Genomic DNA, 26,311 nt, shown 5'->3' on the forward strand with positions numbered 1-26,311 from the left:
AAAATTCCCCACCTTGCCGGGAATCGAACCCAGGACCCCTGTGACCAAAGACCAGCACGCTAACCATTTAGCCATGGAGCCAGACAACAACTCCACTTAACTACCAAGACTGCCTCTTTATATACATTGCCTGGTCAGATTTCTAGAAGAATATGACACAACATATTTTCTCGTAATTTCGAGAGTCCCCAATAACCTATTTACAATTAATAGAATTTTCTGTAACTCTCTAGCACAAAAGATATGTTGTTCATGCACAACATTGCATTGGATTTATACATCATATATACATATATATATTCACTATGCAACAGGGAAAAAACTTTTTTCACAAAAGTAGGTGTACTTTGTGTATTTCTGCCTCCTGAATTCAAAAATGACACTGAAAATATAATATCACCACAGTTTTGACACAAAACGTATACTTTGTTAATAATGATATCACATATTGAAGTAGTACATATATATATATATATATATATATAGAATACAAGTTTAAACCAACAACATATTGAAATATGCACACAGTGAACAGATGCATACAGAGAATGTGGTAAAAATATGCACAAACGTAATTCATTCCATTCTTTCTTAGTTGTCATTGTGTGGCCCCTGCTTTTCCTTTTATGGGACATTTCTGTGTGCTCATGGTGGAGCATCCAGCAGTAGTTGCCCATCATCTGAACATCCCAAGTTCCCTGGTATCGTTGTTCCATGTCCTTTATATCCTGATGGAACCTTTCACCCTGTTTCTCACTTACAGCACCCAGGTTTGGAGGAAAAAAGTCAAGGTGAGAATGTAAAAAATGTAACTTCAAACTCATTGAGCATCCCAGGATTTTCAACTTCGTCAGCATGTTCTCCACTATGTCGACATACTCTGGGCTGTGATTGTTTCCCAGGAAGTTTTGAACCACACACTTAAAGGCAGTCCAGGCTTGTCACTCAACGGCATTCATTGAATGAAGTAAATCTTCATCTAGCATTACTTTCCGAATATCGGGACCATTGAACACACCCTCCTTCAGCTTAGCATCTGACAGGTTGGGGAACGTGTTACATAAATATTTGAAACAGTTGCCACACCTAGGTAATGCTTCGACAAACTGCTTCATTATGCCCAGTTTGAGGTGCATAGGTGGCAAGAGTATTCTGTCTCTTTCCACTAGAGGGTCATACTTGATATTTTTGTCTCCTGGAACTAATTCCAACCTTCGGAGCCACTGCTTTTGCTCCCAATGTTTGTCATGAGCACGACTGTCTCATTCACAGATGAAACAAGGAAACTTGGTATATCCGGTCTGTTGCCCTAGAAGCACTTTCAAATTGCCACACACCATCCAATTGTGATTCTCATAATGAATGGTAGTAAGAAGCACCTTCACGTTGTCGTATGTTTCCTTCAGGTGCACAGAATGGCTGACAGGTATTGAGGCACATATGTTACCATTGTGCAGCAGAACTGCCTTCAGGCTTCTTTTAGATGAATCAATGAACAGTCTTCAGTCACCGGGTGCGCACGGAATGTTGAATTGACCCATCAAACCTTCTACATCACTGCAGTACACTAACACGTCATTTTGAGGAAAATATTGCGTGAATATCAAGTCCCTTTTTCTATAAAATGTAACGGGCGTTCCGGGTGCTAAGAAATGTCTTTCATGCAGTCTTGACCCTAGGAGCTCTGCTTTATCCTTTGACAGTCCCAGTTCACGGACTAAATCATTTAGATCTGGCTGAGTGAACAGAAGAGGGGCCTCATCTGTGCCTTCTTCAAAGTCAGTATCATCCGTCTCCTGCACGGCATTCATGTCATCACTGTCATCCTTATCTAATGTCTGCAGAGGCTGTGGTATAGGTACCTCCAGGCCATGTGGAATAGGACGAATAGCTGAGCGAATGTTGTTCGGATACTCAATAGTCTCCTTTTTTTTTCTTGTTGAAACAAGTTACCTTACAAGAGCAGAAGTAGCAGTCGTCGGTATGATCCTGTTGCTCTCGCCAGACCATAGGGATGCCATATCATAATGACTTCTTCTTTCCTGCCACCCACCATCGTAAATCTTCTACACACACACACAATGCACACGATCTGTGGAGCCTATGGTTTATCGATGTCGCCGAGTTTCATTCCGAAATAGGCATGGTAGACCTTTTTCATGAAAGTAGTAATGTTTCTTTGGTCCTTTGGTCCTTTTTCACCACAAGTGAAAAACTTGTTAGGAGAGTTTACACAACCTCGGGTAGACATTCTGCACTAAGACTAACACGTACTTCCTTCCACAAACACAACACAGTGACGGAAAGGCAGCGTCATTTGCATCATGACAGTTCGCTGCATGCCACTAGGAGCACAAGTGTTGAACAGTTGAAAGCGATGTACTGCTTCTGAGCTTCATATGGTGTTTTCATGTCTATTATAATAAACACTGAAACCACATATGAAGCTCAGAATATCAGTCAGAATATTATTATAATACCATTAAATTGCATTACCATTAATTACAAATTTATGTGATTTGTACAAAAACTTTGGGTGATACGATGTTTTCAGTATCATTTTCAAATTCAGGAGGTCGAAATACATAAAGAACGCCCACATTTTTGAAAAAAGTTTTTGGCCTTAAAATTTGTTGCATAGTGTTATGTATAATATTAGTTATGTGTTCATACATTAAATAAACTCATATTAATATACATACAGCAGATGTTTCATGACATAACCTCACATATAATATGATAATGATTTATACCAAATAAAGGTCTGTACATAACTATGCAAATAATAATACTAATACTAATAGATGCAAACAACTAAACTAAACAACTTCATAGCCACAGCTCACAAGCAATAATAATAATAATAATAATAATAATAATAATAATAATAATAATAATAATAATAATAATAATAATAATAATAATAATAATAATAATAATAAATATGCATTAATTATAATAATAATTAATTTATATTATATTATGTGTTCTTACAAGTACATTAAATAAACTCATATTAATATACATACAGCAGATGTTTCATGACATAACCTCACAAATAATATGATCGCAATTTATACCAAATAAAGTCTGTACATAACTATGCAAATTAATCATTTTATTATTATTATTATTATTATTATTATTATTATTATTATTATTATTATTATTATTATTATTATTATTATTATTATTATTATTATTATTACCTACTATTCTTATTGAGCTCGATATTTCAATTATTTACCCATGAGTTAGAGAATTATTTCCAAGTTATACTAGTCCATTACACTTTCATCTGTTTCCTTGTTATATAATCAATATGGTCCTGGAAGGATTGGCCATTTGCATTGCTTAACAGGATACGTAATTCATTGATCATATCTACATGGTTTAAATGTACACCATTGAAAGCATAATTATACTCGACAGGGGATTTCTTACAAGTGAAGCTGATTACATTGCCCTTCGAAACATTGACCTGCAACATCCACTTCTTACACCACGCACTCATACGAAGGGCATCTGATTCCAAAAGTTTGCAGTCATTTTCAGACTCTATTGCCTTATAGATTTTTAAGTCATCTGCAAATAACAGACACTTGCTCAACTGAAAAATAGAAGACAAATCATTAATCACCAAAATACACTGAAAAAAGGGAAATTGCAACACCCAGAAGGAGTGGTGCTACATTGCTGCAATTGAACATGCAGGACGAGTGTTTGGTTGTGATTCGATGATTACATTTTCAGGTCCCTCTGACCGCAAGTTTGGACAAGAATCAATACAGGATGTGCCCACCATGAGCTGCAATACATTGATGAATTCATCGAGGCATGGAGTCAATAAGGCCCTGGATCGCTTCCTGAGGAATTGTGGCTCATGCTTGCTGCACTGCATGGGTCAGTTGTTCCAGAGTTGTGGGTGGCTGAGGACGGTTGGCCAGTTGTCGACCCATCATGTCCCACACATGCTCAATAGGACTGAGGTCCGGGGATCTGGCGGACCATTCTAAGGTTGTGATGTCGTGGAGAGCTTCTCTGGAGATGTGTGCAATGTGAACCCGGGCATTGTCCTGCTGAAACATCCCATTAGCAATGTTCGCCATTCTAGGGACAACCACTGGATTGAGTACCCTATCAATGTACTGTCGAGCAGTCATAGTGCCCTCAACAAGCACTAATTGTGATTTTACATTAAAGCCAATAGCTCCCCAGACCATAATGCTTGGTGTTGGCCCTGTGTGCCTCTCAACAATAAAATCTGGGCGGCCCCTCTCCCCGGTACGTCGGTGCACACGATTCCGGTGATCACTGCGGACAAGACAGAAGCGCGATTCATCACTAAAAACGACCCTTTGCCATTCGTCGACCGACGTCGATCTTTCTCGACACCAGGCCAGCCTTACCCGTCGCTGCTGTGGGGTCAATGGAACACCTTCTGCAGGGACACGGGCTCGTAAGCCAGCTGTACGCAGGCGATAACCTACTGTTTGTTGTGTAACGTGGGGTGCCACAGCTGCTCGAATTTGCGCTACTGTTGCATGGGTTTCCATCCGGGCCATCCGAATGATGCGGCGATCCTCTCTCACAGTTGTCTGTCGCGCTGGGCCTGTGCCAGGTCTACGAGTGTGAGTACCTTCATTTGACCACTGCTGCCATACACGTTGTACCATAGATGCCTGTCGGCCAACACGTGCAGTGACAGTCCTTAGCGATAATCCAGCCTCACACAGCCCAATTATCCCAGCCCTCTCAAACAGCGACGGTTGTTGATACCGTTCTCTTCTCTGTCGTCGAGGCACGTTTGATGGGGAACACTTCACTGCACAGACTGCAAGTCACCTACACTACACCAGAGTCCGTATACTGGAGTTGATTCCTGCACGACCAATCACGTGGGGAGACCTGTAGCAACAATCCAATGGGTCTGAAACTTTGATCGTTTACATACCTACATGGCATGGTTCCATATCTTGAAAATCAACACAAACGACCAATGCCTTCATGGTGTTGCAATTTCCATTTTCTTAAGTGTAAATAGAAAGGGCCCTGGAATTAAACCTTGTGGATCACTTGATGTTGAGTGGTATGGAAAAGTTAAAAATCCTTCAGATTTTCAAGAAAGTTCTACCAGATAGATAAGGTAAATCAGCAGAGAGGAAACGGAATATGGAGATCGGGGAAGTGTTATAGAGGAGGGGCAGGGCAAGAGGAAATGAACTGGTAGGAAAGGGCAACGTACAGTAGAGATAGGAAGAGGGAGGTGGAACGGGGTAGTGAAAGGGAGAAAAGGGAGGAAGAAGTAAGTTTTCAGGCATCAGGGAAGATTTATAGATTCTAATGGGTGGGTAGGAGATAAGGATCTACACTCAGATGGCCTTCACTTGAACTGCAGTGATGTATATAAGTTAGAAGGTTTGTTTACAGGAGTTATAGGGAGGTACATTCAGGGAAACAGAGTAAACCAGGGAGCAGTGATGACAGTGTAGGAAGCATGAAGTCAAGTAAGGATAACATAAAATTGTTAGTGTTGAACTGTAGAAGTATTGTAAAGAGATGGAATTAAGTAATTAGGTAGATATAATTATATTTACCAGATATTGTAATAAGAACTGAATCCTGACTGAGAAGTGGTATTACGGATGCAGAAATTTTCTCATGGAACTGGAGTGTTTATCGTAGAGACAGGTTAAGAACGATATGAGGGGCGTATTTATACTTGTAGAAGAAGAATTTTTAATCAGCGAAAAGTTACGGATGAAAAACATGAAATTCTTAGTGTACGACTCAGCTCTAAAGACAGTTGGCAACTTGATGTTTTTGGGGTGTACAGACCTGGCAAGGCTGGCGCTGACATTGATGATGAATTGTTTGATAAGGTAATCAGCTATGTGGGGAATGACACAGAAAGGAACATTATTGTAGCAGGTGATCTGAACTTGCCAAATGTTAACTGGAAAGGGAATGCGAATTGCAGAAAACAGTTTAAGCAAATACAGTAGAGACAATACACGACACTTCCGGATTTAGCCTTGTTAAAATGGGAGACAAGTCGCAAGTGGCATTCCTAGTGGCTTGACCTGAAAATTCACGCTAAATTCAAATATCAATGGAAATGTATTTTATAGAAATGGATAAATAACATCTAGAAAGAAAGTGTTACTAAGATATTAACTTCAAAGTTGCTAAAGCAATTCTGGATAAATGAATTAAGAATTATTGAACAGGTTATTATTTAAAGACTGAAATTAGACATATAATCAAGATGTAATATGGACTGTTGTGAAAGGGCTTGACCTTTCATTTATGCATTACTTTTTTAGCTTTAGAATTCTGCCTGAACGTTCACGGCTAGATTTTTCATTTTTCTCATTTAAAAGCATTGTATCATCATATTAAAACACTTGTCAACAAAAATATCCGCACATTCCTTACAACATGATTCAATGAATTTACATTTAAGAGCTGGACAATTTTCCTTTTAACTCGAAGCCTACTAACAGAAAGAAAATCTATAAATTTAGCCTCAAAAACATTCAAACTTTCCCTATAAGCAATACTTGCCATAATGCCATTACATTAGTGTAAAGCAAATTTGTATCATCATATTTTTCAACAAAATATGTACATTTCTTAAATCATCCATATTTTCTTCAGTGCTTGACAACTCATTACGGCATTCCAAATGCGGTAACTTGGAACACAACCAGCCACACTCATATGCATATGTATTTTTCTGAATTAAATCAAACCCACAGATCACACTTACAACAACACATCGGTATTGAAGGTTAACTGCTGCACTATACAATAACATATGTATATTATATTTTAAGCCAGTTAAAATATGGGTCGAGCAGGTCAGAAGATTATGAAGTACTATAAAAATATCTCTGTAACTGGAAGAATATATATGCAAACACAATATTACTTACATTTTCTTGTCATGAGGGAAATGGAAGAAAGACCGCGCATTCTTCTCTAGTTCATAGTTACTGCAGCCAAACACAGCATATACCTTTCCCCTCATGTTGAGAGGAGATATCAAGGAATGACACACGCTACTATTTAATTATGTCAACTCACTGAAAACGCATAAATAACACCAAATACTTCACACACAAATACACGTGCTCTTATGACAGAATCAGTAGTTCTCAGGTCGATTTGCTAGAAAGAGCTCAAATAGATGTCCCTCACCCTCGATATCTCACTGAGTGTCGCGTATTGTCTCTACTGTATTTGGTTTAAGGCAGAAACAGGTTCCAGGAAGGACATTCCAGGGATCATTAATGAACAAGGGGAGTGTATGTGCGAGGACTTACAGATGGCAGAAGTATGCAGTCAGCAATATGTAAAGTTATTTGGATATAACATCCTGATAGAGGAGTCGACTAATACCGGTGAAATACTGAAATTTACCTATGATAATAAAAACATTTATAAAAAGATTCAAAGGTTGAAAGGTAGAAAGGCAGCTGGTATTGATAAGATTTCTGTGGATTTATTAAAGGCTATGGATTGGGATATAGCGCCATATCTGAAATACTTATTTGATTACTGTTTGCATGAAGGAGCGATACCAAATAAATAGAGAGTTGCAATAGTAGCCCTAGTGTACAAGGGAAAGAGTGACTTGTAGACATGATATGGGAAGTAAGTTCTGTAGGCATCAGGGAAGGTAAGGGAGACCAGAAGTGGAGGTGATCTAATAAGGATGGTGTTGAGGAGATGTTTGGAATCTGGTTATGGCAGCACAGAAGACGGAATAATAGCATTAGTTCCTATAATTGCTGTACTGACTTCTTGAATAATGTCCATTCTTCAAATGTTGAAGACCTGGACAGGTGTTCAAATGGTCAAGATTTTCTTCTGAAGACACGGAGCAAAGTTCTCTGTCAAAACGTAAAGAGTTTCACCTTGTTTTCTTGACACAGCATAAGCCCGAAAGCCCACATCATGTCTACAAGTACAGACCGTGAAAGCATCAATGTTAACAGCTTGACTTGTGTTGTTCATAAGCTCTGGGAAAGCATTCTTTCTGATTATATTAGACATGTTTGCAAAATTACTAACTGGTCTGATAGAAGGCATTTTGTGTTTGGGAAAGGTTATTTCAGTGAGGCTCAACTTGTAGGAATCCAGCAAGATACAGCAGATAAAATGATTCAGGAGGTCAAATGGACTGTATCGCTATTGACCTATACAAGGCTTTTGATAGGGTAGATTATTGACAAAAATGAAGGCTATTGGACTAGACTAAAGAATGGTTGAATGGGTAGCTACATTTCTAGAAAATAGAACTCAGAATTATAGTAGGTGAAGTGTTATCTGGTCCTGCAGGGCAGTGTTATTGGACCTTTATGTTTTCTTATATATATAAATGATATGAGTAAAGAAGTGGAATCAGAGATAAGGCTGTTTGCAGATGATGTTATACTGAATAGAGTAGTGAATGAGTTGCAGGATTGTGAGCGACTGCAGGGGGACTTAAGCAATGTTGTGAGATGGACAGCAGACAATGGTATGAATGAAAATGGGATGAAAAGTCAGTTATAAGTTTCACCAAGAGGAAAATTCCTCTCAGTTTTAATTATTATGTTGATGGGATGATAGTACCTCATGGGAAACAATGTAAGTATCTAGGTGTTAATATAAGGAATTATCTTTATTGGGGTATCTTATTAACAAGGTTGTTAAGAAAGAGTCAGATCTCTTTGCATGGTTATGAGAGTATTTAGGGGTTTTAGTAAGGATGTAAAGGAGAGGACATATAAGTCTCTGGTAAGACCGTAGTTAGAGTATGGCTCCAGTGTATGGGACCTTCACCAGGACTACTTCAGTGTTCTCCCTAGAACTTTTTTAATGGGTGCAGCGCCCTGCCATTTTTACAGACCACCTGGCTAACATAACCTAGATATGTGCTAGTTACATAATATTAATATATATTTAAGTCATTAGGTGTTCCAAATTAACATGTAAATACTGCTAAACTGTTTATTTAAATGATTAATCTTCATCATTGTCAGCATAGAGTAATGGCACTATATTCGAACGCCCTTTAAATATCGAACACTTCACACATCTCGTTGCAAAATAAGGATATCAGTAAGTTTACATAACATCTGAGGTACCTAAATTCACCCCTTCAGACTTAGTTTTATGTCAATCGATAGATGGAAGTCGTTATCACGTTAGCGAGTGCGGGAAAGTCGCAGAACTTTGATGTTATAAGCTATAAATTTCATTTTTGTTTATTGAAGTGAAATTAAAAAGAAATAAATTGACAAGAGGGTCCACTTTTTCAATACAATATATCAAGTAAATGAAAAAATGAAATGTCGTATGGCTTTTAGTGCCGGGATATCCCAGGATGGGTTCGGCTCGCCAGGTGCAGGTCTTTCTATTTGACTCCCGTAGGCGACCTGCGCTTCATGATGAGGATGAAATGATGATGAAGACAACACATACACCCAGCTCCCGTGCCGTAGGAATTAACCAATTAAGGTTAAAATACCCAACCCAGCTGGGAATCGAACCCGGGACCCTCTGAACCGAAGGCCAGTACGCTGACAGTTCACCCAACGAGTCGGACTATCAAGTAAATAATATTACATCAGTTGTGGGACTAGTTTCAGCCACTTAGTGGCCATCTTCTGCCAAATAAAATTAAACAGATTATGTGATTACTAAAACATATGTATACCAGACAAAGACAATGTTGCAGGAATAATTACATTGAAATGAAATGCCATGTGGCCTCCAGAGAGGCCTGGTGCAGGTCTTTTGATTGACGTCCGTAGGCAACCTGCACGTCATGATGAGGATGAAATGATGATGAAGAGGGCACATATACCCAGTCCCCGTGCCAAGGGAATTAACCAATTATGGTTAAAATTCCCAACCCTGCCGGGAATCGAACCTGTGCCCCATGTGACCAAAGGCCAGCACAATATGAAGATAAAGTTGGAATTCAAGAGGACAAACTGGGGCAAATATTCATTTATAGGAAGGGGAGTTAGGGATTGGAATAACTTACCAAGGGAGATGTTCAATAAATTTCCAATTTCTTTGAAATCATTTCGGAAAAGGCTAGGAAAGCAACAGATAGGGAATCTGCCACCTGGGCGACTGCCCTAAATGCAGATCAGTATTGATTGATGGGAGTTTCACTAACCACTTAGCCATGGAACTGGACATTATAACATTAAAATACATATAATTTTAAAAATTATGGTTACGATCTTCTTGTTATAATATGAAGTCTTTAAGTTGACTTAGGACCCCAAGCAAAGAAGTAAATCTGGAAATGATAGCCAGAATTAGGAATGAATAAACATACTCGTACAGTAAAGAAATGAAAAAGAAGAAAAATTATTTATGAGACTCACCTCTAATGTCTGATGTAGAACAATCATTGACTTCCTGGAGGAAGCAGGGAGAGGAAGGGAGAGGGAAAAGAAGGGTGGGGAGGGGAAGGGGGAGGGGAGGGGTGGAGGGAAGGGGAGACGGAGAGAATGAGTGTCTAAGCTGGGGCTGAAGGATGTGGAAAGAAAGACTGCTGCTGAGAGGGGAATTTAAAGAGATTATAAAATAACTTTTTTTATCTGAGACATGATTACTAAGGAATTAAAAGGTCAAATATTTGATTCCTATGAAATTTCATTTAGATTGAAGTTAGGATTGAAAAACTGTTCCACATGGAACACACCTTCCCTTTCCCCTCCACTTCCTTCTTTACACCACTGCCCCTCCTCTCCCTACTACACCCTTACAGGCTTCAATGGGAGACCCAAGCATAATAATGCATCAGCGTAACCTGACGAACAATCACACACAAGACATACAACGATGAACATTGGTTCCGTTTGAACTCAAAGAAATAAAACAATACCCTGAATGAAATCATATGTACAAATGGGGCCATTCCTGTAAGAAAAACATGGATATCAATTTTTTTTGCCCCTGGTGAAAGCTTAATGCAAGCTTGTGCATGCCGGCTCATTCTGGCCTGGGTTCAAGCCAGGCTCCTTGTGACTGAGAGTGTTCTTATATCGAAGAGTGGCCCAAATTACTTCAAACCACCATCCTCCTACTTTCTGTGCTAACCTCAGCAACTCGAGCACTTGGGGAGTGGTTACGTGTGAAGAAAAAAGTAAATAAGAAAAATACTTAGGAGTCTTATCTAATGTGAAAGTAGGATTTCTGGGTTCAACTATTTACTGGATACTGCTTAGCACTGTCAGAAATGACAAGAATAATGTAATGGGGTCACGAATATCAATTTATTCCTGAATTGTAACATAAGAAAAAAAAAGAACACTATCACAATAAAATCTCTGCACACAGAGGAAAGAAGAAAAAAGCAGTGTGAAAATTAAATTGACTCGCCTGAAGGGCGTTCACTGATCTCAATCAGCACAGGCTTCATTTGGCAATGAAACATAATCGAAGTCTGGCAATTAAACATCATCTATCTTCTATCCTTAATTTTCTTTTGGTCGATCAACACCATGAAATTCGAGAAGATGTCCCCTACATAATACACTCTATTCTTAGCACATAATTAACTAGTCCCTACGCTACATAGTTAACACATGAGAAAAATATTTACATTAAAGAAACACACAACAATGAGCAAAACTCCCCAGACTCTCCATAGCCGCTGACACCAAGACATACTACGATGAACATCGGTTCCATTTGAACTCAGAGAAATAAAACAATACCCCGAATAAAATCATATGTACAATTTATGTACAAATGGGGCCATTCCTGTAAGAAAAACATGGGTATCAATTTCTTCTGCCCCCAGCGAAAGCTTAATGCAAGCTTGCGCATGCCAGCTCATTCTGGCCTGGGTTTGAGCTGGGCTTCTTCTGACTGAGAGATACACATCTGTAAATCCCTAGCTATCCGTTGCATCCTACTATGGTACATGAGGGGATATATAATTATCTATTAACTACTATCTAAATTATCATTACATTATCATTTAACACAAGTGTTCTTAAATCGAACCATTGAAAGAAAACATGTTGTGAAATCCAGGGGTCTACGGTCTTAAATGACAATAACATGGCACGCCGTTCTGCTCATAGGGAAGAGAGAACGAAAGGAAAGTTTTCTCTTCTATTTACTCGAGTAGCCGAGCTTATTCACTGGCTGCAATGGGCCGCAACCCTTCACAATTACAGCGGCTAGTTCTCCTCCAAGGATACACTGATTATCACCCCAATTCATTTATTTCATATCACTGCAGAATTCCCAAGGAATATTATTTATTTACTCTCTATTCTCTCATCCTTCACGTCCATTACCTTGGGGCATTATAACATTCAAATTCCACATTTCACATCTCATCGTAGACTACTTTGGGCGTTTGGCTTTCTCATTACTTCTCATATCATGTATCCTAGTTCTTTGGGCTTAGGGCTATCATTATTCCATTCTCAACACTTCATATTATTTCTCATCGCTCACCGTAAACATTCTGACCACTCTTTCAAGCACCCGATACCACAGGACTTCAAACTGGTTTTGCACAAATGAAGAACACTCCAGACAGATTCTGGTAAAAATTAACAATCAAGGGAAATTTGCATATTGTTCCTATCATTATCTACCTAAATAACACAATTTTGTATCTCAATCAGAATCAATCAATCAATCAATCAATCAATCAATCAATCAATCAATACTGATCTGCATTTAGAGCAGTCACCCAGGTGGCAGATTCCCTATCTGTTGTTTTCCTAGACTTTTCCTAAATGACTTCAAAGAAATTGGAAATTTATTGAACATCTCCCTTGGTAAGTTATTCCAACCCCTCACTCCATTTCCTACAAATTAATATTTGCCCCAGTTTGTCCTCTTGAATTCCAACTTTATCTTCATATTGTGATCTTTCCTACTTTTATAAACGCCACTCAAACTTATTCGTCTACTAATGTAATTCCATGCCATCTCTCTGCTGACAGCTCAGAACATACCACTTAGTCGAGCAGCTCTTCTTCTTTCTCTCAGTTCTTCCCAGCCCAAACTTTGCAACATTTTTGTAACACTACTCTTTTGTTGGAAATCACCCAGAACAAATCGAGCTGCTTTTCTTTGGATTTTTTCCAGTTCTTGAATCAGGTAATCCTGGTGAGGGTCCCATACACTGGAACCATACTCTAGTTGGGGTCTTACCAGAGACTTATATGCCCTCTCCTTTACATCCTTACTACAACCCCTAAACACCCTCATAATCATTCTTCACTCTTGTTGTTCATGCCTTAATAGTACGGATCAGCTAAGCATGCATCGTCTAAATGACCCGTGAGCTCTCCGGCTATTCTCTAAGACTATCATATTTAACATTAATAGCCACTTCTTAGACGTGGTATCCCACATTCATCACTCACTACTGTTTCTAACTCGCCTTAGGAGAACTCAAAATGCTATTCTATCCTTGTTCCTTATACTCATTAGCATATTACTAACTACTAACAATAAACTACCCATCACGAAGGAGTTATCAGAAAGAAAGGTATGGTTCATCCGAGAAGTTTAGCTCTCTTAATTTTAAGTTGACATGACAATGGAAAACTCAAATTCCATATCAGGACATGCATTATTTACAGCATTTATGTATTAAACAAAAGAAAATCCTACATTATGTTACTCCGGTTATACCTTATCGTGTTAAGAAATAAAATGACATCAACTCTTCTGTTTGGTGGTCATTTTTCCTTCCACGGAAAACCCATGGTAAAGTTCTACTCATCCATCATCTCGGTACTTTAGATGAGAGTATCAGCCTTCAAACCTGGTCTGCGACAGTCCATCATCCTGATCGGCTTGTTCAACTGCTACAAATCTTGAAGTAATCCAATTGGTATCAGCTGTCACATGTTCTCTTTTGTCTACAATGACATATACACAGAATTTACACGATAGTTCTCTAAATTTCCTTATCACCTTTCTTGAAGAGAAGTATCACTTCAGCATTTTTCCAATTTTCTGGTATTCTTCCAGAGTTAATACACTTGTTGAGGAGTATTTTCATGGCTTCTAGCAGATCTCTTCCACCTAATTTCAGCATTTCATTTGTTATTTTATCCTCCCCAGGGGATTTTTTATTCCTTAGTTGTTTAAGTGCACTTTTAATCTCAGCAGTGGTTACTTCCGGTGTTACTTCATGAGTATAATTCTGGACTAGTTGTTCATCACTGGTTGTTCATTAATGGTTGATGTATACATCTTGTAGGAGAAATCTCTAATAACTTCAGTAATGTTTTGCCTGTGACTATTTCTCCATTTTGGTTCTTAAGTTTTGTAATTTTTAGTCTTCCTACAGACATGTTCTTTAAAATCTTCATGTTTTTATTTTCTTCAATTGTCTGCATGATCATGTTATTATTAATTTTCCTTAGATCTTTCCTTATTTCCTTGCGAATGGTCTTGTTAACTTTGTTGTATTCTGCTGTATCCCTGTCCATTGTCTTCCTGTCCTTAATGAGCTGTATAGTTTTAGTGAAAGTTGGCTCCTCTTATTAGTTTTCTTCAGTGGGATCTTCTTTGCTGCATTATACCTCTATAATGTTAATATTTCTTCCTATTTCCTTTTTTGAACAATGGTACAATGCTTCCTTGTTGCCAGTCTTCAGGTATCCTTTCATCCTTCCATATGGCTTTGAGGACTCGGTATAGCCACTGTAGTCCAATGCTCCCCGCCACCTTAATCATATCAGCATTGAATTAGTCTTTTCCACTTGCTTTATCTTTGCCATTGCTTTCACTGCCCTTTCAAGTTCCAACCATGTTATCGGCTTCTCTTCTTTTTCTCCATCTATTAGTTCCACTTTCTTATCTTCCTCTTCCTCCGAGCGGTCATCCTCGTTATAAAGTTTCTCAAAATACTTTGCCATCACCTTCTGAAGACCCTTTTCATCATGTACTATGGATCCATCTTCTCTTTCTAATGCCTTGATATTTTCTTGATTTATTATTTTCGATTTTATTACGCTGTATAATAGTTTCTGATTTCCTCGACTATCTTGCTCAATTTTGTTGGTAAACTCTCCCCAACATTTCTCCTTTTCTTCCTTGATACTCCTCTTTACTTGTAGTTTTGATCTTTTGTATTCAACATGTAACCTTTCTATCTTATTCTCATCCCTCTGATAAGTTTTTTGCATTATTTTATCCATTTCTTTCTTCACCTTGTTCCTTTCTTTTATTTCTTTTTTTATTTTGTATGTCCACCACCATGTCTCCTTTCCCTTAACCTGTGCTTTTGTTTTCCTGTATACCTCAATTGCTGCTTCCACGAATGTATGTCTTAAATTGTCCCACTCTTCTTCCCCACTTTGTATTTCCGTGTTAGGTAACTTCCTTTTTATCCAATCTTGGAATGCCATTCTTTTATCCTCTTCCTCTAATTTCCAAATTCTGATGTTTGGTTTCTTCTTCAGTACAATTTTAGGGATTTTTACTTGTTTCAATTCCATAATTAATAGTCTATGATCACCTTCTATACTTTCACTGGGGATTATCTTCGTATTCATAACGTATCTTCCCCATTCTCAGTCTGTTATTATACAATCTATGAGTGTTCCATACTGTCCATCCCAACTATATCGACTGATCTTATGGCTATTCCTCTTCATAAACCATGTGTTCTTTATTATCAGGTTATTTCTGATACAAAAGTCCAACAGTTTCTCTCCATCTTCATTTCTATCACCATACCCACGTGGGCCCAGAACATTCTCATATCCCATTCTATCAGTTCCCACATGAGCATTCAGATCTCCCGTTGTCATGATCCCATCTCCAACAATATGTGTTTTCAGTTCATTGAGGAAATCTTCTTTGTCTTCCACGCTACATCCTGTCTGTGGAGCATACATCTGTACTATCTTAAATAGTTCCTTGTTTACATGTATGTGCATTATTATAATTCTTTCATTTACATACTCAACTTCAGCTATTGGTTCAACATTCTGATTCACTACAAATTCCACTCCATTTCTTTTCTCTTTACTGTTACCCATCCAGTACAATGTGTACCCTTTCTTAGTTTCTTCATTCCTTTCCCTTTTCATTTTCCTTCACTTAATCTCAGGACATCGAATTTTCATCTCTCCATTAGACCAATCAATTAATTTTTCTTCTCATTCATTGTTAAAATATTTATAGTTCCAAATCGGGTTTTGTTCTCTGATCTAACCTTTGCACAAACATCAGCATTACCATCATACTGTGCAACTGTAGTCAGAGATTTGTCAATTCCATTTCCATTTTTAAACTTCCATCTGAGGCTTGTATTATAGTTGAAAGCAAGTACAAATTTACTCATCTGCTGACCTGTTAAGCCTAACGCATCTGAGGATTTTCTTTCGGGGTTTACTCTCTTAGCCTGTGAAGATCCCTCTTCTCCACAAGGCAGTGGTTTCCTCTTCTAAGTTTCCCCAGAGAGGATGGGTTGCCTCATCCACCATCTTTGCCATTCCAAAGGTCTCCTTCTCTGCCTAAGATGCTGTTAAGGTCTTCACTCGTAACCCTGGGCATGGGTTCTAAGTTATACCCCATGAGACTGGGTCCCTGCGTACTGATGTGGAGAATACCTACCCCCACAACGTGGATGCGCCAGACATGAATGACTCAAGTGAAGGATAGGGAAGGTGACCCTATCTCCCTTGAGCCGGGTTAACGGTTGTGTATGATGCCACAACCAATGGCTGTCACCTACCGGTCTATAGTTAATTATTATAGTTCTTCTTGGCCATCATGGTCAAGCTAATAGATACCTACCGGTACTGTCGGCTATCATTTACTGGCAGCTGAGAAACTATGAGAATTCTCAGGTCTCATTAGCCATGTGGTACATCGGACACTGAATCTGCATATAAATGTTGAAATACTTTGTCGTCACATAGGGCACATTGCCATGGGTGCGCCATCGTGTACAATGATTCTCGGCACATAAGAACACCCGTGTATATACGAAGTTTCCATGGCTACAAAGACCATACAATTAAAAAAATACATCAAAACTAAAATCTACAATCCCTCTACTCCATAACATGATTGGAAGTAGTTAAAATTATAGCTAACAGATAGCACAACAAGCTACAAACAATGCCTGTGTGTAAAAATGGAAATCTCCGGATCCTGTCAACAACTACCGGCTGCAGTATCTCCAGGACTGGTCATCACTGTATTAAATTAAAATGATTATTAAGAAACTGAGCCAATGATATGAATATGTTTTTTAAGACGTTCATGAGGATGCCCTTGCTAACCCTTTGCTAAATGGTCAAATCTTGATTGATTGAGGTATAGCAGCTGCCAGCTTCGCTCATATGAATACTCATGGAGGAAAACTTACTACGTTTTCTAGTATTAACATGTATCAGGTATCGGGTTTGGACATGTTGTGAGGATGGACAGAACGAGAACTGTAAGGAATTACTTTGATCTAAAAGTGAAATGGGAGAGGCTAGTATGAAGGCCAAGAAATCAACGGAAAGACACAGTGAAATCAGTGGTCAACAAGAGGAATGTCAAGTGGAAGGACATAGAGGAACAAAAATGATATTTTGACAGGAAGAAGTGGCAAGGGCTTGTACACTGCACCTGGAAACCTGATGATGATGATGATGATGATGATGATGATGATGATGATGATGATGATGATGATGATGATGAGCAGGTAAAATGCTTGAATTTTGCTCAGTCACTTGCAGATTATTTCTGAGAGAATTCTACCCGAGTAGCAGTGTGGTTTTTGAATGTCCAGAGGCACAGCAGGTATATTCCGTGCAAGGCAAATCCAAGGAAAATGCAGAGAACAACAGACTCCTTTATACCTAGTGTTCTATGACTTGGAAAAGGCTTTTGACTCAGTTCCGAGACCAGCTATGTGGACAGTTCTGAAACACTTTGGCTGTCCACAGCATTTTGTAGATCTTGTCAAGGCTCTTCATGATAACACATCTGGGAAAAATCATCCATCGAAATATCTCTGATCCATTTCCAATCACTCAAGGACGCGTGCTTGTTCAAACACTCTTCGCTTTTTATCTAGCTGCCATGCTATATGGAACATCTATGCACAACCAAGGTGTAAGTGGAGTGGAGCTCCACTTCTGCATTCCACTAGGATACTGTCAACCAACATGAGATAGGTCTGCCAGCAGGCTTTCCTTTCCCTTTCAAGTGCCAAATTGATTTGATGCAGTTATACCTGACGTATGCATGTTTCTAGAATGGACTTACTATGACGTAGCAACCTGTTGTTCGCTATCGCTGGACACTATTTTGCAAGGTACATCCACAGTACCTTGGTACAGTATCAGACTTAGGCAAAGAACCACCTTTGTGTTCTTGGCATTAGAAGTGTGGCCTACCATCAAGAAAACTAAGCGACAGAAGACTCACTATACTTCAAAACTATTTTTATATTAAAAAATTGAGCTTCTCTGTTTTCAGATATCTTGTTGGTGTAATAAAATAAATTTTAAGAATATATATTTTTCTATGTAATATACAAACTATACAAGATTAAAGATGAGAATAATTTGAAGTTTTCAGGGTGGAATCAGTGCTCTTCTCCCTTGATTAAGAACTTTGAAGGGTATTTATTTTCAATTACAGACAAGTCCCTGTGTGGGGGCTGGAGACTATTTGGAAGGACGGCAATGTGGTGGGTTACTTAAGAAGAGGAGACTATGGTTTTGCTCTTGGCAGCAGTATTGGTCATGGGTGAGTAGTTCATGGAGATTAATAACCAAGTCCAAAAGTGAAATGTCTTACTAATCTCAGTAACCAATTTACCCAGACATCTGTCTGTCTGTCTGTCTGTCTGTCTGTCTGTCTGTCTGTCTGTCTGTCTGTCTGTCTGTCTGTCTGTCTGTCTGTCTGTCTGTCTGTCTGTCTGTCTGTCTGTCTGTCTGTCTGTCTGTCTGTCTGTCTGTCTGTCTGTCTGTCTGTCTGTCTGTCTGTCTGTCTGTCTGTCTGTCTGTCTGTCTGTCTGTCTGTCTGTCTGTCTGTCTGTCTGTCTGTCTGTCTGTCTGTGCTAATACTGTGAAGGAATTGAATATTTCAACAAATTCTGCTTTAGAAATCACACATATAAGTGGGGATGTGATAACAAATTACAATTTAAACCTAACAAAACTACTGCTATGTTAATAACAAGAAAAAGAAAAGTGAAGAAACCAAATATCAGATTGAACTCAAAACAGTTAACATTTGCAGACAAAATATCTTACTTGGGAGTCATAATAGACAGTAAATTAACATTTCGAGCTGATTTTCAGTGCTTAGCTGAAAAGGCTGGTAAATTCTTGCAAGGATTATCTATTGCTTGTAAACCATCTTGGGGTCTGAATTCAGATATCTTGCGCATAATATGGTGCCTTTGCTGGCGGGACCTAGTGTTTACAGTGCACTATGTCTTCTGGTATGGGCTAGAGCAATTTTGTTACTTTCATTGATCTGTCTCAGCTTTATCCTTGGCTTTGAAAAAATGAAAGTGACTGAGGTATGAGTGATGCTAGTAATGCAATTCCTTCTGCAGCCAGTCCCTGCTATGAATGGTGTGAAAATATTGCTCATAGGGTCAGTTGGTGCAAGCATTTCAGTGGGCTTGGCAGACTGATGTGTAATAGCAACTTCTGGCTCAGTGAGGAAAGCAACGGGAAACTACCTCACTCCTCATTTCCCTAGTACGCCTCTTCAGTGATGCCTAGGCCATCTATGACAGCTGATGGCGGAACTGTTGAGGATCCAACCAGCCTTTGGGCTGAGGACTAAACATACATACATACATACATACATACATACATACATACATACATACATACATACATACATACATACATACATACATACATACATACCTACCTACCTACCTACCTACATACATACATACATACATACATACATACATACATACATACATACATACATACATACATACGCATAATATATCATGGATCGTTTGAGCCAATGATATATTGTGCTTCAGCATATCAAAATGTCCTGGAGCAATGGGCTCAATGTAAATTTGCACAAATTCAGAGAGGATTTATACTCAGAATAATACGAGGTTATAGAACAATATCCACAGATGCTGCTCTTAATATAGCTGGTATAGAACCTTTGCATCTGAAAGCCATAGCTAAAGCTGAATTGACTAACATTAAGAAAGCAAGACAATGCAATACGGTAATACAAGAATATGATATTAAACAAAAAGTAAATATCCTTGAATGTGGTCATCCAGCATATCATTATGATTATGTTATCACTGAATGTTTTTTCTCACATGAGGTACAAGTTTACACAGATGGCTCAAGAACACCCAAAGAGGATTGTACTAATCTAGTAGGAAGTGTCTTTGTTGTGTATAAAGATGAAGCAGAAATGTATTTTAAGACTATGAAACTTTCCTCCCAGTGTTCCATTTTTCAAGCAGAACTTCTTGCTATAAAATATACAGTTCAGTGGATAAAAGAAAGAAAGTTTAGTGCACGTATACATAATGACTCGCAAGCAGCTCTGAAATCTATAAGTAACAAATATAATTTAAATTCTTTGGCATGTAGCATTAGAACAGATCTCTCACAGTATGGAAAACATATCTGTTTTAAGTGGGTTAAAGGGCATGAAGATCTATTAGGTAATGAAAGAGCTGATGAGCTTGCTAAACTTGCAGCATTTAGTGACAATGAAACTATATACAAAAGAGCCCCTATATCAAAAATGAAACGTGAATTATATAAATTCACAATCAGTGAATGGTCAAAGCTGTGAAACTCAAGTAATAAGGGTGAAGTTACAAGAAAAATCTTTTTTCCCACGCTACAGGACCATTTGGACTGCAGTTTATTGAAACCAAACTTCACCAGCACTCAGTTTCTTTCGGGTCACGGAAAATTTAAATTTTATTTACATAAATTCAAAATTAGTAGTAATAACAGTTGTGTTTGTGGAGATGAAGAAACTGCAACTCACTTTATTTTTTATTGTCAATTCTTCAGCAAAGCTAGATATAGTTTGAAACAACACTTAAATTGTTGTACAGTAATGTTAGTCAAACCTACTTTTAGGATATTTCACAAGATCTGTTGTTTGAATGAATTTTTTAAGTTTATGCAGTTTATTTTAGAAAAAAATTAAGAATAGTTTTCCTTTTCTCCCAGTTTAATTCATTTGTGTGTGTAATCACTCACTTCAAAAAATTTGTAGTATATGTTTGTACTATTTAAGGTAACTAGTTATAACCTACAGCCCTAATATGCTAGACAAAGTAGGGCTTTTTCGTGGATAATAAATAAATAAATATATCTGTGCATGTGTCACTTCTTTGTCGTAGATATGGAAATTGTAAATTAAAATTCTGCGATACATTTTCCTATACACTTTATTGTTGTTGATTCAGGGGCATTATCATGAAGGTCATCAACATATATTCTCTCCCTTCAAAGAATGAAGGCATCAAGTAAATAAAAGATATCCTAGAGCAGGTAGGACAAATCCCGGGCGCCAGATCATCATGGCACCTAAAATTCTTTCTTTGGCGCTTCCTTTTTTGAGTTGAGTATAATCTCCTCCTTTATATATTTAATTCCCAGTTTGCTGTCCCTGAGCTATTGCAACTTGCATGTAATAATACACAACTCCTTGACACTCCATACAATTTATCCAACTCGACTGAACAAAACAATGATGTTAGGTAATAGTTGGGATCGTGGTAAGTATGGGCAATTTCTGGTTTGATATTAATGTTATTGCCATTTTAGATAATAACCAAGTATGTATTATATAAGAAACAGAAGATAAATTAATGTGATGGAAATAACTGAAATATACTTCTGATGTACATGTCATGAATAATATCCTGTATTCTCCTTTACTATTAAAATAGAATCTGTTTTGCTATTAAACTGATTATTTTAACAGAACTGTTTTAAAGTGAAATCATTGATAGCATACGATGCATGGACAGAAAAGTCAAAACAAGGCTGTCTTATAAAGTATGGGTTATCTTTTAGATAGGTGGATAGATAATGTTGAAGAAGTTATTAATCCTTAAACATGTCAGACATGTACTAGTACCTATAAAGAAACCTGGAAAACTGAAACATGATCCAAATAGTAACAGAGGAATTTGTTCAAGTTTTGAAAAATTTTACTAAATGGAATAATGTGGGCTCTAGAATACTATTAACTTCTACTGAAGTACCAATTCACATTCCTCAAAGATTGCAGCACGGTAGATTCTTTGAATATTTTATTAGTAGATATACTGTTGGCAAAATCCAGAAAACAACATGTTATGGCTGCTTTTTAGATATTAAAGATGCTTATGACAACATGAATATTTCCATCTTACTCCATAAACTAAGGAATATGGATTTTCCTTCCACATTTATTAATATCACAGGACAGCTCAATACGAATTGACAAGTCTGTCTACAACAACTCGCCCAACAAAGCAATTGCTGTAATACATCAGTTGGACTGCCACATGGTGACATTTTAAGTCCGATTATGTATATTTTGTATACTGCGGATCTTGAAAAAAAATTGTAATAACAGCTTGTATACTACAACATGCAGATGATACACTAATATACTGCATTCACAATACTATAGAGGAATGTCGGATTACTATTGAGAAGATGTTAGAAGTCCTTCAGACATGGACTATACAAAATGGTTTGGAGGTAGCACCGACTAAAAGTTCAATTCTAATATTTACCACAAAACGTATATATGATCAATCACCCATTAGATTCGGCAAACAGGAAATCTTCATTAAACAAACTGTTCAGTATCTTGGGGTAGAGATAGATAATAAACTATCTTGGAAAAATCATATTGCAGTGATATGTCAAAAAACAGAACAAAAACTACAAGTACTAAGATCTTTAATGAACAGAACATGGGCGGCTGAACTATCTACTCTTTTAACTGTTTATAAAAACATTATACGGTCTGTTTTTGACTATGGTAGTCAGTTTATACATATGGCCACTGAGGATCAAAAAAAGAAACTAGACAAAGTACAGTATAAAGCTTAGACTGATTACAGTACCATGATCTCGACTCCTACAAATGTTTTTCTAGCTGAAGTTAATACCTGTACTCTAACAAATGTATACTTGTCCCTAACAGTACGGTAGAAGACTAGAATATTCCCAGCGTATCTTCCATAAACAACTCCTCCCAATAAAATAGTTCGTACTTGCTTTTCTCAATACCACTCTAATCTGTCCTTTTGCACAGTACCTTTGATTAGCAATACTTAAATCAACCCAGTGACTGGATGTAGTGCGCAGAGCAGAGTCCAAGTAAAAACAAAGAAGAAGAAGAAGTAAATCTAGCTGCGCGCATGACATAAGTATCTGCCTGTTGATTTCCGTAGATGCCAGCATGCGCAGGCACCCAAACAAGCGTTAGGTATACACCTGATTAGTCCAGTATGTAAATACTGTATGTAAATATGTGTAAATATATGTAAGTATGTAAATATGTGATAAAGATACCAGTTGAAAGATAAGGAGAATGAAGAAAGTGATTCTAAGACGCTTATGGCGTCAGTATAAACGGATGCTTTGGCAAAAGCATGTTTCTTGATATAAATAAGGGCTTGATGCACAGCAAAAAGTTCAGCAGAGTAAATGGAAAATGGGTAATCGATATTGTTCGGAGACCTGGGTTTGAGCGACATAAAATGCCGCTCCAACTCCATGCTGTGTCTTGGAGCCGTCTGTGTATATCTCAATACCAGTGTCGAAGGTGGTAAATGTAATTTTTTCTGAACCGGTTCTAGGGATCTATGTTTATGTTGAGCTAGCTGATAATTGGAAGCATTGGTAATATGATATGAGGCCTGTAGGTATTTTAAGGAAAATGTATAGTAATGTGAGATATGAGTTCTCAAGAGGGAGCCTCAGTATCCATGTAAAGATTCATATGCACAGAAGAGCGTGGGCAATCTTAGATGTCGGTTTCGTGGCATGGTGTAATATTCATAAAGTAGTTGCAATTTTGGAATGAGTAGAGTAGCTATAAGTGCAAATTTCTTTAAAAGGTATTTTTTAGTTACCATGTGTCTCCATATTGCAATGATGGCTCTCCAAATTCTACAAGTAAAGCATTAGTTGGTGTTGTGGGAAGGGCGCCAAGGCTAATTCTAAGGTCGCGAAATTGTAGCATATTGAGGTGCACTAAATTAGTGTTTGAAGCCATATCAATTATATGTGCACCATAATCCAAATTTGATCGAAGTGTGACTGTATATAAAGACAGAGGTGTCACAGGATCCACGCCCCAATTGCGGCGTGTTACAGTTTTTAGCACATTTAAATAGGCAACTGCTTTATTGCGTAAATGTTGAATATGATGACTCCAAGTTAATTTGTTGTCGAGGGTTTAAGCCAAGATATTTATGGTGGTTGCAAATAGGAATAGTATACGTATCAAAAACAAGAGGATTCGTTTGTAACTACGCCAGTGGGTGAAAATCATAGTTGAACATTTTGCTGTTGCAAGTTGAAGACCATGTAATTCGAGCAAACGAGGCAGCTTTGCTCATGAGTTGCTTCATGTGTTCCCTAGATTTATCTACATGGTTATGGGAGAAGTACATGACAAAATCATTGGCATAAGCTAATATGTGGGTAGATTGTATAATTAATTTTTCAAAAAGAACTCCACTGAAAATGTCTCCCTGAGGGGGGCCATGCGAGGTTTGTCAGCTAGAGATGGAATGTTGAGATGATTTAACTATAAGAGTACGATATGTGAGTAATTTTCGTAAAATGTGGATGAAGCCATGTGGGAGGTCACTTGAAGCAAGGCGATCCCATAGCATGTGGACCGGGATAGTGGCATATGCTCCTTTAATGTCTAAGAAAGTGGCTATAGTACTTTGTCGGTGTGTCTTTGTGAAAAGGATATCTACTAGAAGAGTTTGGACAGTATCTTGAGAGCTGCGGCCTTTAAAGAAGGCGTATTGATAATTTGGGACAAGTTGAGGGTAGTCTAGCACCCACATTTATTTATTTATTTATTTACTTATCGTATGGCATATACATGAACAGTGCAATAAATTACAGGTTTATATCTACATTATTTACATAGGTAATCGCCTGTGGCGTCGCCAGGAAAAATTCACTCGTTTCTCCATTGAAACGTCTCAGTGGGCATTCTTGTGTGATGTGCTTCACAGTTTGCCTCTCAGCACCACAGTCGCAGCAGGATGATGACTTTTTCCTCCATTTATACAGCAGATCTGTATACACACCATGGTTAGTCCAGATCCAGTTTAACTTGGACCATACTTTCCGAGGTTGTACAAAGCCAGGTACCTTCTGTGTAATGCACGGCATATCTAAGGATTCTGCTGAAGCAAATTGTCTCCATTCATTAGACCATCTATCAGTCAGATTGAAATGATTGGCTATAAGATTCTCCGCCGTACTGATGGGTGGACGTCTTGACTCAAGTCTGTCTTTATGTAGGTGGGGGATATCCTCATGAATGGGCAATCTTTGATTATTCTGGATTATTCATTCATCAGAGCAGTGCATCTACGGAGGTGGGGTGGAGGAATATGGCTTAGTACGGCCAGCCATTGAACTGGAGTTTATCTGATCGTGCCCGTGATCATTCTCATTGTGTCATTTAACTTAGCATCTATTCTCTTCACATGAGGACTGTTCATCCAGGCGGGGGCACAATACTCCGTAGTAGAGTAAACTAGACTTAGAGCTGAGCAGCGTAGAGTAGTTGCACTTGCACCCCAAGAAGAACTACACAGTTTTCGAATTATGTTGTTACATGTCTGAATCTTGGCAGTGCTCTTTCTCAGATGTTCTTGGAATGACAGTGTTCTGTCGAGTGTAACACCTAGATATCTGGGGTGTCTGTTGTGGCGGAGGAGAGTGTTATCGAAGTATACTTTGAGGTCCCTTGAAGCCATTCGGTTGTTCAGATGAAAACAAGAAACCTGTTTTATTCATACTTGGTTGGAGTCTCCATTTTCAAAAGTATTTTCCTAAAACAGAGAGATCTTTGTCAACGTTTCTTCTGTCTGCTCGAAGCATAGGTCTTTAGTGGCAAGAGCCTAGTCATCTGCATATCCAAATTTCCTGGATCTTGTGGGTGGTATATCTAATATATATAAACTGAACAAGAGTGGGGCAAGCACTGAACCTTGCAGGAGTCCATTATTTAGTTTGCTGGGCTTACTGATTTCATCCCCCATGACTACATGAAATGTTCTGTCACTCAGCATGTTATT

General features: G+C 38.1%; 1 protein-coding gene across 5 annotated transcripts in view; it reads left to right on the top strand.

The window, feature by feature from the left end:
- Sardh (Sarcosine dehydrogenase) overlaps positions 1 to 26,311 on the top strand; it is a 282,041-nt gene that overhangs the window by 230,472 nt on the left and 25,258 nt on the right. For all 5 annotated transcript variants that reach the window (XM_067137412.2, XM_067137411.2, XM_067137413.2 and 2 more), the window contains one exon: positions 18,649 to 18,756. In XM_067137412.2, the coding sequence (XP_066993513.2) occupies positions 18,649 to 18,756 (108 nt within the window). The remainder of the gene's footprint in view (positions 1 to 18,648; positions 18,757 to 26,311) is intronic.

The sequence above is a fragment of the Anabrus simplex genome, chromosome 1 (genome assembly GCF_040414725.1).
Source record: "Anabrus simplex isolate iqAnaSimp1 chromosome 1, ASM4041472v1, whole genome shotgun sequence".
In the NCBI taxonomy this organism is placed as follows: domain Eukaryota; kingdom Metazoa; phylum Arthropoda; class Insecta; order Orthoptera; family Tettigoniidae; genus Anabrus; species Anabrus simplex.